The 14,414-nt window shown below is 38.6% G+C and overlaps 1 protein-coding gene across 1 annotated transcript; it reads right to left on the reverse strand.

The window, feature by feature from the left end:
- Positions 1-3,808: 3,808 nt before the first annotated feature.
- On the reverse strand, positions 3,809-13,978 carry LOC311127945 (beta,beta-carotene 15,15'-dioxygenase-like). Its single transcript, XM_084159845.1, has 11 exons — positions 13,787-13,978; positions 11,607-11,735; positions 11,395-11,524; positions 11,095-11,242; positions 10,846-10,993; positions 10,511-10,731; positions 10,127-10,396; positions 9,550-9,655; positions 7,484-7,578; positions 7,270-7,381; positions 3,809-5,569 (listed from the first exon to the last, which is right to left on the reverse strand). Exons 1-11 carry the CDS (start codon positions 13,878-13,880, stop codon positions 5,409-5,411), a joined length of 1,614 nt encoding a protein of 537 aa, XP_084015971.1. The 5' UTR covers positions 13,881-13,978; the 3' UTR covers positions 3,809-5,408.
- Positions 13,979-14,414: the final 436 nt, after the last annotated feature.

Here is a 14,414-nt window from a genome sequence, read left to right on the forward strand (position 1 = left end):
CCTTATTGAGATGAAAAACAAATGTTCACGCGTTACGTTCCTGAGAAGTTGTGAGAGTTGAAAGAACTATGTCGTTTATATATCGGACAAGGGAAACCACTCCCATTCCAAGTAGTAGCGCAAGCCACATTTACATTTGAGTAATTTAGCGGACGCTCTTATCCAGAGCGACTTATATTAGTGAGTACATACATTTTCTTACTGGTCCCCCGTGGTAATCAAACCCACAACCCTGGCGATGCAAGCGCCATGCTCTACCAACTGACCTATACGGGGCTATGCCATATCAACTCTCTCCTATCTTGTATACTAACTGACTGTATACTGTATGCCCCTGATCGGTCATTAGGAGTTCACATATGGAGTGAGTCACCAGCTCCCGAGTGGCGCAGCGGTCTAAGGCACTGCATCTCAGTTTGGAATTCGGTAGTGAGTGTTGCAATCGAGGGCAGAATATTTTTACGCTCTAAACTCTTCAGAACTCGGCGGCCCCGTTCTATAATCTTGTGTGGCCTACCACTTTGCAGCTGGGCCATTGTTGCATCTAGACGTTTCCACTTCACAATAAAAGCACTTACAGTTGACCGGGGCAGCTTTAGCAGGGCAGAAATTTGACCAACTGACTTGTTGGAAAGGTGGCATTTTATGACGGTGCCACGTTGAAAGTCACTGAGCTCTTCAGTAAGTCCATTCTACTGCCAATGTTTGTCTATGAAGATTGCATGGCTGTGTGCTCGATTTTATTCACCTGTCAGCAACGGGTGTGGCTAAAATAGCCAAATCCACTAATTTGAGGGGGTGTCCACATATTTTTGTATATATAGTTCAGCTTCGAATCTCTCAGCTTTGTACTCTATGATAAGCAGGGGTGTAAAAAGTACCCAATTGTCATACTTGAGTAAAAGTATAGATACCCTAGTAGAAAGTTACTCAAGTAAAAGTGAAAGTCACCCAGTAAAATACTACTGGAGTAAAAGTCTAAACGTATTTGATTTTAAATATACTTCAGTATCAAAAGTAAACGTAATTGATAAAATATACTTAAGTATCAAAAGTAAAAGTAAAAGTATAAATCATTTCAAATTCCTTATATTAAGCAAAGCGGACGGCACCATGTTCTTGTTTTTAAAATGTACGGCTAGCCAGGGGCACACTCCAACACTCAGACATTATTTACAAAAGATACATTTGTGTTTAGTGAGTCCGCCAGAACACGTGTTCTCTTGATAAGTCCGTGAATTTCACAATTTTCCTGTTCTGCTAAGCATTCAAAATGTAAGGAGTACTTCGGGTTGTCAGGGAAAATGTATGGAGTAAAAAGTACAATATTTTCTTTAGGAATGTAGTGAAGTAAAAGTAAAAGTTGTCAAAAATATTAATAGTAAAGTAAAGTACAGATACCCCAAAAAACTACTTAAGTAGTACTTTAAAGTATTTTTACTTAAGTACTTTACACCACTGATGATAAGGTAACTAGAACTGGAGATAAGCATATCAATATTTGGTGCAATTAGAAGCTCAGTCTTCCTAGAATTGTCATAGAAGTGTTTCAAGACAGAATATGGACTCTGCAACCTAAGATTAAGGTTTGTATACTCAGCTAAAGCATATCAATATTTGGTGCAACCCCTAGTTCAGTCTAGACTTGTTATAGAAGTGTAAAGAGACAGAATGGAGCTTAAGGACACTGCAACCTAAGATTCAGGTTTGTATACTCAACTAAAGCATATATAGCCTTAGTATTGTTGACTACAAAAGGATGGAAGTTGTATGACCCCTGTTATCATACCCAAAATGATCATCCACTCTTCGATTGCATGTCCAATTTGTTTTGCAAGTGGGCTAATGTTAAGCCAACTCACAGACCACTTTCTCACCATCCATAAAATTAGCTGCATTTGGTGATTTATTTTGGGTGAATTATTACTTTAAATTAAGCCATTACAAAACGTTTTGTATCAAATGTATTTATTTGAATGCAATGACCTCATGCACACTTGGATTAGACCTATATTAATTAAATTAAACTCTGCTGTTATACTGTAGAAGCTAGATTGATGGTTTTGTTGAGTGATCATGCTGTCATACTTTGGCTTAGTGACATTTATGCCAGCAATGTTAGCAATATGTTTTGTAAAACAGATATACCAGGAATGTTTTCACAAGACATAATATTTGAATAATTTCCATTTCATAGAAATTTGTTTTGTTTTTTGATCTCAGAACTATGGCACACTAAATTACTGAACCAGATTTGCTATGAAACTTTAACCTACATGTTTCTATGCTAACGCATAAATGTTATGTAATTAAACAAAGTCTAGTTGGGAATACAATAGAACTGAATAAAATATACTACTATTGTATAATAAATATTTATTACTTCTCAGGGGCAATATAAAATGCATTATCAGAAGCAAATAATCACAATACACCTCAACATATGGAGGTAGCCACATATTCATATTCTGCAGCATAGTGGACCATTTAAATACAACGACAAACCATGATTGTAGTATCAACTGAGATAATCAACCAGTGTCATAAGTATATCTTTCATGAAATATTGTCATGATGCACATGTACAAACAAGATTATATTTTGGGTTCTGATGGGGTACGACAGTTAAACTAGGTGTATGAGGAATTTGTAAGTCATATTCTCAGAGATCAATGGGAATATATAATTATTTTAAAATTCCAAAAATGGACGTACCAATTGCAGATTGCCCCTTTAAGTTAACTCACCATGTTAACCATTTATGTAACTGTCAGGTGTTGTACTTGGCTATAAACTCTGTATCAGATAGTAGGCCTAATCTTTGGTCTCTCTTTATTAAGTCTCTTGAACATTCTGGGAATTACAGTTATGGTTGCATATTTATGTAATTAAACACTTTTATTACACAGTTGGTTTAGACAGACCTGTGAAATTGATTTCAGTGAACTCTGTGACACTGCCTGTAAGATTTAAAAGCCTCTATTCTCCATTCATTCCGCTGTCTGAAAGGTAAGGATAAGACTAAGGTAAGATTTCTACTTACTGTAATTGCCATGTTGTGACACGTTTTTTTGTGGAAGAAATAGTGTAAGGATATTAGTCACAAGTACTCCTCAGTTACAATAAATAACTTGTCTGTCTTGGGTGATTTCATTTTTGCTGTGTGAAGCTGTCAAAATGGCTACTCATGCACAGTAAATGTAAATAGTAAAACATATCAATATAAAACATTTAAATGTTATAGTGATCATCTGAAAAGTCAAATAATTTTCACAGATAAATATGAGTAAATTATGTTATACACAGTGCAAATCCCTGCTGCTCGAGGAAAAATGTCTAAATAATGGTATCTCTATATTGTGAAAATGCTCTGAGGTAAAGTTGAGGGTAAGAAATCATGATGGCATTTCTTTGCATTGAGTTACCCAATATCTTATACTTGTATATCATGATTAGTTTAATCCCATTCTAGAGATTGCACCAGGTCACCTAATATCTTCTATTTGTAAGCCATTGGTACTTTGTGCTAGCCTATGCCAATTTCGTGTTCATTGTGCATGCCTGGCACTGAGGGATAACTAGTGTCTGTCTCTTATTAGTGCATGTGAAGTCCCCAAGTCAAACCACATTTCACATGGGGAAAGGGGGAGCTACACTAACAAGCATATCAATCATATCAACTGAACAAATTATCTTTAAAAAATTCTGGTTTTTCAGTAATATTCTTTGTACATTTTTGTAATTTTTTTCCTTGCAAGGAAACATTGGTTCCTCTACAAACATCAAGAGTTGTGGATAAAGCAACAACAAGGTTTGAATGTTTTTATTTGTTAGCAAGCAAAAATATACTTTACTGGCAAAGCCATGTTGTTGTTGGACTATATATATCACATAAAGAAATAACCATTTGTATTACTGTAGTTGTAAACAATATGTTGCTTTTAGAAGTTATTAATTAAAAGGTGATGACTTGGTCAGACTTAAAGACAGATAGTTCAATTGCACATTTACACAGATATCAAAGGATCCGTTTTCAGCAAAGTCACAGAATGATTTCAGAATAAAACTCAGACTAACACACTATTAAAACAAAACATAACATTAACAACAACAAACAATAACTGGCATTTAATGCACAGCAAATTGTCAAACTTCATTCTAACTTTAGCGCATGAATGTCTTGTTTCAGTCTTCCTATAGAATGTACTAAATCAAAGTATACATGTTTTTTATGAGTGAATTAAATACAAGTATGACATAGTTCATAAACACAGTATTCTAATGTATATTCAAAAATATCTTTACAAACCTAATGTAAGTACATTGTAGTGACACATGGTAATAATATGTTGTTGAATGAGGAAATTATATGTGCAGAAAGTGCTGTAAGTTCTCACTTTTGAGAGAAGTAATGGTGATAACAATGCCACAGCAATAATAACAATGCCATAACTGTAAAATTCAGATTTTAGAGGGTCGTGTAGCTTTGCAGCACACTATTGTTTTCCTTAATTACCTGTACAGAAACACAATATAATTTACACTAGGGTGACCAGGATAGACTGAATTAATAAATTAATACATTATTATTAATAATACATTATTATAAACCCTTTTTACATACAAAACTAGATTTTATACATCCTGATTAGAAAAATAGAGGTTACGTGGTTCTCTGTCTAAAGATAGGATTTAAAAGACACTTTGGGGTAGATGTTCTGTAAACATAAATTATACATTTGAGCAAATACTATTGGAGAGGGAGCCTAGTAATCGAAGGGCCCGGGGCTGGTTTTATACTAAGCTATATGGAATTATTTTAAGATGGTCATACCAAGGATCATTTAGCTATTTGATTTTATTTAGAATATTAGGACCCCTGTAGGTATACATGTTTTTAAATAAATACAATATCTGATGAAACATTGAATTTGGCCTTACTGCTATTAGCCCATAGAAACATATTGAATAACAGATTCATACATAGAAAAACAGATTTACTTTTCGTATCAGGTTTAAAATGTACACAGCAGGTTAGGATAATTAAAGTATCAGGTTAGGAGAATTAGGTTAAGGTTAGGAAAGGGGTTAGTGTTAGCTAAAATGCTAAAATAATCAACTTTTGATGTCAATTTGACAAAATCTGTATACCATCTAGACATGATCTTGTAGCTCTGCCACCTTCCACTGCAGATGCAGATGCAGAAGGCGGATGCGGTGGATTGAGACGCAGCCCACGCAAAACAGATATCTCTAGCTTAAACAGAAGGATTTTGATGGGGATTTGATATTATGCTAATTGTGCTAATTCGATTTCCACTGGGGCTCGGACAACGACTCTACATGGATGGGAGTAAGACTTTGCCCTCTACAATGTTAAAGTAGAATCCTGCCCTCTGCTGGCTATGTCAGTTGGAGCTCTGTATGGGAATGAAGTGTCCATGCAGATCCATGTGAATGCTGGCGTCGATTGAGGCACGAGCAATTTCCTCAAAGGTTTTGGCATTGAGGACAAGCATGAAGGGGGATTTCTTTGGATTGAGTGAGACGACTGAGGACAAAATGACTCCTGAAAACAGAAAATATATAAATTCACTGTTTGATAATGACATACACTACCGGTCAAAAGTTTTAGAACACCTACTCATTCAAGGGTTTTTCTTTATTTTTACTATTTTCTAGATTTGAGAATCATAGTGAAGACATCAAAACTATTAAATAACACATGGAATCATGTAGTAACCAAAAAAGTGTTAAACAAATCAAAATATATTTTATATAATAGCCATCCTTTGCCTTGATGACAGCTTTGCACACTATTGGCATTCTCTCAACCAGCTTCATGAGGTAGTCACCTGGAATGCATGTCAGTTAACAGGTGTGCCTTCTTAAAAGTTAATTTGTGGAATTTCTTTCCTTCTTAATGCGTTTGAGCCAATCAGTTGTGTTGTGACAAGGTAGGGGGGATATATGATGTAAATGTAAATGTAAATATACAGAAGATAGCCCTATTTGGTAAAAGACCAAGTCCATATTATGGCAAGAACAGCTCAAGCAAAGAGAAACGACAGTCCATCATTACTTTAAGACATGAAGGTCAGTCAATCTGGAAAATGTCAAGAACTTTGAAAGTTTCTTCAAGTGCAGTCGCAAAAACCATCAAGCACAATGATGAAACTGGCTCTCATGAGGACCTCCACAGGAATGGAATACCCAGAGTTACCTCTGCTGCAGAGGATAAGTTTATTAAAGTTACAAGCCTCAGAAATTGCAGACCAAATAAATGCTTCACAGAGTTCAAGTAACAGACACATCTCAACATCAACTGTTCAGAGGAGACTGTGTGAATCAGGCCTTCATGGTCAAATTTTTGCAAAGAAACCACTACTAAAGGATACCAATAAGAAGAAGAGACTTGCTTGGGCCAAGAAACACGAGCAATGGACATTAGACCGGTGGAAATGTGTCCTTTGGTCTGGAGTCCAAATTGGAGATTTTTGGTTCCAGCCACTGTGTCTTTGTGAGACACGGTGTGGGTGAACGGATGATCTCCGCATGTGTATTTCCCACCGTAAAGCATGGAGGAGGAGGTGTTATGGTGTGGGGGTGCTTTGCTGGTGACACTGTCTGTGATTTATTTAGAATTTAAGGCACACTTAACCAGCATGACTACCACAACATTCTGCAGCGATACGCCATCCCATCTGGTTTGGGCTTAGTGGGACTATCATTTGTTTTTCAACAGGACAATGACCCAACACACCTCCAGGCTGTGTAAGGGCTATTTTACCAAGAAGGAGAGTGATGGAGTGCTGCATCAGATGACCTGGTCTCCACAATCCCCCGACCTCAACCAAATTGAGATGGTTTGGGATGAGTTGGACCGCAGAGTGAAGGAAAAGCAGCCAACAAGTGCTCAGCATATGTGGGAACTCCTTCAAGACTGTTGGAAAAGCATTCCAGGTGAAGCTGGTTGAGAGAATGCCAACAGTGTGCAAAGCTGTCATCAAAGCAAAGGGTGGCTATTTGAAGAATCTCAAATATAAAATATATTTTGATTTGTTTTAACACTTTTTTGGTTACTACATGATTCCATATGTGTTATTTCATAGTTTTGATGTCTTCACTATTATTCTACAATGTAGAAAATAGTAAAAATAAAGATAAACCATTGAATGAGTAGGTGTTCTAAAACTTTTGACTGGGAGTGTAGATATCAGTGCTGATTAAATGCTTTTGTAGTGCTGAAGTAGGCCTACTGCCTCTCACCATCATCCTCCTCCACAGCTCCTGGTGAGGCAACAAACACAGGCTCAGAGGGGTAGCAGTCCTCCTCTATCCACTCAATGTGCTTTCTGGTCACGATGTCCACCTTCCCAATCTGTGTAAGTATTAATAACACAAACAGCAGCATGTCGTCAGTGAGAAATGAGGAGGACTCACTTCTCTATGTTAAGGAGAATACATTGGTAAGAGACTTTACCTTATTTGGGTGTGGAGTCCACTCCACTCTTGAGCCGTAGAAATAACGGTACTTCTTGCCATTGAATTTGTAGTTAATCCCTGGCAACTCCAAACCTGTTTGTGTACAAATGGAGATAAGTAAAATTCTATAGTAAAATGTATTTAGAAAATAAAATAATTTGTGGGTATGTTCCATAAAAAAATGCAGCAATTTATTTACATTTTAGTCATTTAGCAGACGCTCTTATCCAGAGCGACTTACAGTTACTGAGTGCATACATTTTCAAACTGGCCCCCTGTGGGAATCGAACCCACAACCCTGGCGTGCACTACCAACTGAGCTACACGGGGCCTATTTATGACCCTCAATATGTCATTAAAACTAACAACTGTTTGACTCCACTTTTACTAATGTAGCATTTGACCTCTTGATGTAGTGGTATATACAGTGGGGGAAAAAAGTATTTAGTCAGCCACCAATTGTGCAAGTTCTCCCACTTAAAAAGATGAGAGAGGCCTGTAATTTTCATCATAGGTACATGTCAACTATGACAGACAAAATGAGAAGAAAAATCCAGAAAATACATTTACATTACATTTTAGTCATTTAGCAGACGCTCTTATCCAGAGCGACTTACAGGAGCCACATTGTAGGATTTTTAATGAATTTATTTGCAAATTATGGTGGAAAATAAGTATTTGGTCAATAACAAAAGTTTCTCAACACTTTGTTATATACCCTTTGTTGGCAATGACACAGGTAAAAACGTTTTCTGTAAGTCTTCACAAGGTTTTCACACACTGTTGCTGGTATTTTGGCCCATTCCTCCATGCAGATCTCCTCTAGAGCAGTGATGTTTTGGGGCTGTCGCTGGGTAACACGGACTTTCAACTCCCTCCAAAGATTTTCTATGGGGTTGAGATCTGGAGACTGGCTAGGCCACTCCAGGACCTTGAAATGCTTCTTACGAAGCCACTCCTTCGTTGCCCGGTTTTCACTCAAAATCTCACGATACATGGCCCCATTCATTCTTTCCTTTACACGGATCAGTCGTCCTGGTCCCTTTGCAGAAAAACAGCCCCAAAGCATGATGTTTCCACCCCCATGCTTCACAGTAGGTATGGTGTTCTTTGGATGCAACTCAGCATTCTTTGTCCTCCAAACACGACGAGTTGAGTTTTTACCAAAAAGTTATATTTTGGTTTCATCTGACCATATGACATTCTCCCAATCCTCTTCTGGATCATCCAAATGCACTCTAGCAAACTTCAGATGGGCCTGGGCCTGGACATGTACTGGCTTAAGCAGGGGGACACGTCTGGCACTGCAGCATTTGAGTCCCTGGCGGCGTAGTGTGTTACTGGTGGTAGGCTTTGTTACTTTGGTCCCAGCTCTCTGCAGGTCATTCACTAGGTCCCCCCGTGTGGTTCTGGGATTTTTGCTCACCGTTCTTGTGATCATTTTGACCCCACGGGGTGAGATCTTGCGTGGAGCCCCAGATCGAGGGAGATTATCAGTGGTCTTGTATGTCTTCCATTTCCTAATAATTGCTCCCACAGTTGATTTCTTCAAACCAAGCTGCTTACCTATTGCAGATTCAGTCTTCCCAGCCTGGTGCAGGTCTACAATTTTGTTTCTGGTGTCCTTTGACAGCTCTTTGGTCTTGGCCATAGTGGAGTTTGGAGTGTGACTGTTTGAGGTTGTGGACAGGTGTCTTTTATACTGATAACAAGTTCAAACAGGTGCCATTAATACAGGTAACGAGTGGAGGACAGAGGAGCCTCTTAAAGAAGAAGTTACAGGTCTGTGAGAGCCAGAAATCTTGCTTGTTTGTAGGTGACCAAATACTTATTTTCCACCATAATTTGCAAATAAATGCATAAAAAATCCAACAATGTGATTTTCTGGATTTTTTTCCCTCAATTTGTCTGTCATAGTTGACGTGTACCTATGATGAAAATTACAGGCCTCTCTCATCTTTTTAAGTGGGAGAACTTGCACAATTGGTGGCTGACTAAATACTTTTTTTCCCCACTGTAATTCATACCGATCACTGTAATGTTCAGTTGACAACAAAGTCTCACCTTCAAATATTGTGTCAGGCAGGCAATACAGCGAGCCATCTTTCTGCATCACTGCTTTGGCTGTTGTGTCTTTGAGCCTCACCAGATTGGTTCCTTTTGGAGTATCCTATAACATACATGTATCCAGTCTTTATTTGTTGTATAAACATGTAATGGTAAAATTTAATTTGAAGTGGCTTCGTATGAAGCTTTTCATGAACTGTTATATTGCCTTGAAAATATAATATGAATTCATAGCTAGTTCATCATGAAAATGTCTAATTAAGCAAAATATCACAGCCCCTGATCAGTTCTAGATGTGATATATTAATCACAACCTCTCATGCTTTAATTAAGCAATAAGGCCAAGGAGGTGTGGTATACGGTCTGATATACCACGGCTGTCAGCCAATCAGCATCCAGGGCTCGACCCACCCAGTTTATAATGCCTATTATGCTCAATGGCTACCTCTTTAAGGTGCTTGGAATGTTTTAACTGTTCATACGGAGCTGCTTCATGTAAAGTGTAACAGAGTTTACTACCAGCATATGAATGCATTTACAGGATAGAGTTGGGATCTCATCTATCTGTATATACCTTGTCAAGAGTGAGAGGCAAGACGAATCTCTGGCAGATTGGTGGGGAGAAGTTGACCATGTTGCTCTCAATGAATTCATGGGTTTCCTTTCTCAGGTTCGCTAAGTAGAACATTTCATACAGATTGCTGTCTTTGTAGGTGATCATGTCAAACACTACATGTTCGTCGTCCTCGTAGGCGTTGATGTGGTGGAAAACCACCAGGGCATCTGTGTAGAACTTGGTGGACACAGCCTTCCCAGTCTTCCTGTCGACCAGGTGGATCAGCGTCTAAAGGACGGACCAGGGGATCACCAGAGAGAATGTAAGAAGCATGATTGCCAAAGTGAGTTGAAGATAAAAAGGAACTTTCCATGAGGCTGTGATCAGACAAGTGTAGCTTACAATGTCCTCTTTGTCGTATTTGAGGCAGCTGGCCCAGTTTACGCTTCTAAAGACAGCTGTGGCCAGTCTGAGGATGTCCAGTTTGAATGGCTGCTCGACAAAGATGATGTAGTTCTCTGTCATGCCGAAGCTGTGGAAGTAGCTGGGGAAGAGGGTGGAGCGAAACGGTATATTGCAGACCTGTTTCACCTTCTGCAGGGCAGGCTTCTTATGCTCCTTATCTGGAGAGGGAAAGAACATTGTCCTGTGAACACATAAATGTGTAATCATTCATGAAGGTTTTTTCCCTAACATGTATGTGGCCAGGAACCCCCAAAATGACAATTTTCCGATACCTGATGCATTGACTGGAACCTTGAAGATGACATACTTTGGCATGCCAAACCTCATGAGGGCAGTTCCCATGTTATAGGTGTTTCCCTCATCGTCGTAGTGAGGGTGTGCAGTCGCCATGTTCAGAGCAATGTGATTCCTGTAGTTCATCTGAGGTTGAGTTTACAGGACAGGCAAAGGGAGAATATACTAAAGCCAGTGATGATAGATTACATGGACAACAGTGATCATTTCAAGAGATTTGAATTTACCTTTCCAATTACGTCCAGGGTCATTGGGTCAATTTGATTCATGTAGTTGACTTCTGATGAGGCATAGTAGTCCTCACCATATCTAATGATATTTATCAGGTTGTTATCTGTGAAGTCAGGGATGGCAGCGAGAAGGTAGGAGAAGGCTCTGAAAAAAGGACAAGATACATAATGTATTATTACATTATGTGTTTTTGGTTATGTTTGTCAAGATATATTTTGTGTGGATATCCATGTAAGGGAAATGTAAAAATAAGAACAAATAAACTATAAATCATGTTCAAAACATCTATGAATTACTTTGAAAATATGTTTTTGCAGGGATCAGGACATATCATGGTCCCAAATTCTGACACAACAATCTTGTTTGCCTGAATGTTCTTCTTGAAGGTGTCACTCCTCAGGAATTTACTCCTGTAGTACACATCACCTGTAAAACACAAAGATTCTCAGCCCTATTCAGCCAGTTAGGAAAGTGTTTACCATTTGTGGAAATGTATCATGTGTCTCACCATCTTTGAAGGTGAAACTATGAATTAAGGCCATGCCATCAAACCAGTGGTTGTATTCAGTGTCTCCCACTTTAAAAAGACCAGGACCATTGCGCAGCAATGTCCCTTGTAGCCACTCAGGGACACATCCTGCAAGCACAGAAGATACAGCACACATAATACATGTTTTCATTTTTACCATATTTTCATGTCATAAACCAAACTATGTAGAAATGGAGCTGATCGCTGATAAAGTTTGACCTTCAGCCTATACATTTTTTTGAATGGCACATTTGATCATTGTTGAAAGTTTACAATAGAGGTGCATGATACCTCATATACTGTATATAGGTGTGTGTGTCAGTGGAGGCTCCTCAGAGGAGGAAGGGGAGGACCATCCTCCTCAGTGATTTTCATAAAAATAAAAATTGTAAAACATTAAAAAAGCTATCCTTTTTAGATAAAACTATACTAAATATAATCACGTCACCAAATAATTGATTAAAAAATAGGCCTTCAACTTGTAGGCATTGCAATTTAGGCTATCATTTTGGGTACTGGTGTCTTGCGGAATAATTTTAGAACTCTATTTATGTTTTATAACTGTTTTTATTATAGGGCTCCCCTTAAAAAGAGTCCCTAGCTCACAGGCCTCTAAATATAGCCTCTAAATATATTTTAAACAACATAGTTGAAGAAGCACATGCAGTGGCTGATAGGGAAAACAGATCTGGCAATAAGAATAGGCTATAGATAGTCTTGACCATTTGGGACCCCTTGGCTATTTCCTCAGGACAGGTTATAGCCAAGACTTAATCAATATTTTGTTTTGTTTTGTTTATTGATATAGCTATAGCCTCTGCATTATGGGGTTGTGCAACACAAATGGCTATAAAAAGCCTACATGCAGAGTGGAATTCACTAATACAACAGTCAAAATGCCTACAGTCCATGCTCCCAAATACTGGAAAAAGTGTGATTCATTAGGTTACATAATCACCACAGTAGCCCCACACAGATGTAAAAACAAATTCTGCAATTATATGGCCATTTAATAACACACAACAGCATGGCATATTTAATATAATATGCCATTTAGCAGACACTTTTATCCAAAGAGACTTACAGTCATGTGCGCCAACATTTTTACGTATGGGTGGTCCCGGGGATCGAACCCACTACCCTGGCATTACCAGCGCCATGCTCTACCAATTGAGCTACAGAGGACCACAGATAGCGGAATAGGCCTAGCCTAAATCACATTTAATTTATATTTTGCAGCTCAGGCGGTTATTCTAGATACGGCTCTTCTGTGTCTTTATCATTCTCACACAAGTCATTTGCTGAAGGCCCAAGCCTATCCTACGCCATCTACGATGTATAACGTCATTATTGAATGCAGTTCAAAAACAAGCTCTTGACTTTTATTTTGGAAATGAAACCGAAAGCTGCAAAGCAACTCTAACATCTGGACTAGAGTTGCTTGATTGACTAGCTAACTTCGACATATTACGTTTGGTTCATGTCCTTTGCAGATGCCACATTACTGACAAAAGTTTTTAGACATAAAAAAGATCTGTAACCGAGTAAAGGGAGATGTAAAGTAAGAATTGAATGTGTAAATGTTAATTCATAGTCATAATTTAGGATTTTTACGTTTACAGATCTAATTTAATGTTTACATTTCATGTTTCATGCATGGCTTTTCTTACGATCCTAACAATACCTATGCTCAACATTTTGGCAGCTATCTCGCTCCATATTTTCCCAATCAATTCTAAGGCGAACGAGAGTGAGAGAAGCTGTCTGTGTAACAGAAGTCACAGCAACCGCGAACACACAGGCAGAGAAGCCCAAAGGGATGGGTGTGCGGCGAGAGTTGGGACGAAACGCTACTTCGTGGTCCGCAGCTTTTCTGCAGCAAGACAAATTGGTGCTGTGACGTCGTCGCGGCAACGGCAAAACGTCATCTAGGGACTTCTAGCGGAGCCAATAGCGGATCTCACTGAAAAATAATTGGACACACTGCACGAGAGATTAATCAGAACGTGTCAACGTTAAAAAAGAAAGTTGCTCAGAAGAAAGCAATAATATTTGTATTATGCAAGTCACTGGCAAAATGGAAAATAACTTACTGACATAGTAATAACACCTTTAAAGATCGGCTAGCTTGTACATAAAGGGTTACGCCTACGGCCTACCTGTTACTTCTGCTTTGACAGGTTCGGGCGATTCAGTCCCGTTCTTGCCGATGATCGATTGAGCCATTTTGTTTTTTTTTACCTCGATCCGCATCAGCTAGGCTGTTATGTGGTACAGTGGTCCCTTATCAACTAGAGTAGGTTATAGCAAGATAGATTATGACGGGTCCGTCTATATATTTGAGGTCAATGGTCTCGGGGTAAAATTCCAAATGTATTACATAACTGTATCACGTATGATCACGTAGGCTACTAGGCGCCACCTACTGGCTGGTTTATGTAAAGCAATCACAAAAAGTGATCCCTCACTGAAACTAATACTATCAACTATCTACTGGCCGGTTTATGTATAACCAAACTGTAACATAACGGTGGTTATTTCATCATCACGAAGAAACAGAGAAGTCAGACTCATTTAATGCATTTCTTACAACTTCTACAGCTCTGTTAACAAATTGACTTCTTGAACTTTACTACATTTTAGTCATTTAGCAGACGCTCTTATCCAGAGCGACTTACAGTTAGTGAGTCCATACATTTTCATACTGCCCCCCCGTGAGGAAATGAACCCACAACCCTGGCGTTGCAAGCGCCATGCTCTACCAACTGAGCTACAGGCGATGGAAAA

The sequence above is a fragment of the Coregonus lavaretus genome, assembly GCF_964263955.1.
Source record: "Coregonus lavaretus genome assembly, chromosome: 4".
Taxonomy (NCBI): Eukaryota; Metazoa; Chordata; class Actinopteri; order Salmoniformes; family Salmonidae; genus Coregonus; species Coregonus lavaretus.

What these genes read in the sequence shown, in the direction of transcription:
- LOC311127945 (XM_084159845.1), bottom strand. Translation starts at nt 13,880, where the DNA reads ATGCGGATCGAGGTAAAAAAAAACAAAATGGCTCAATCGATCATCGGC. An exon ending in TAGTTTCACCTTCAAAGATG is followed by an intron (nt 11,525 to 11,606) that starts GTGAGACACATG and finishes TGTGTTTTACAG; the next exon opens with GTGATGTGTACTACAGGAGT. An exon ending in CCCTGGACGTAATTGGAAAG is followed by an intron (nt 10,994 to 11,094) that starts GTAAATTCAAAT and finishes ACTCAACCTCAG; the next exon opens with ATGAACTACAGGAATCACAT.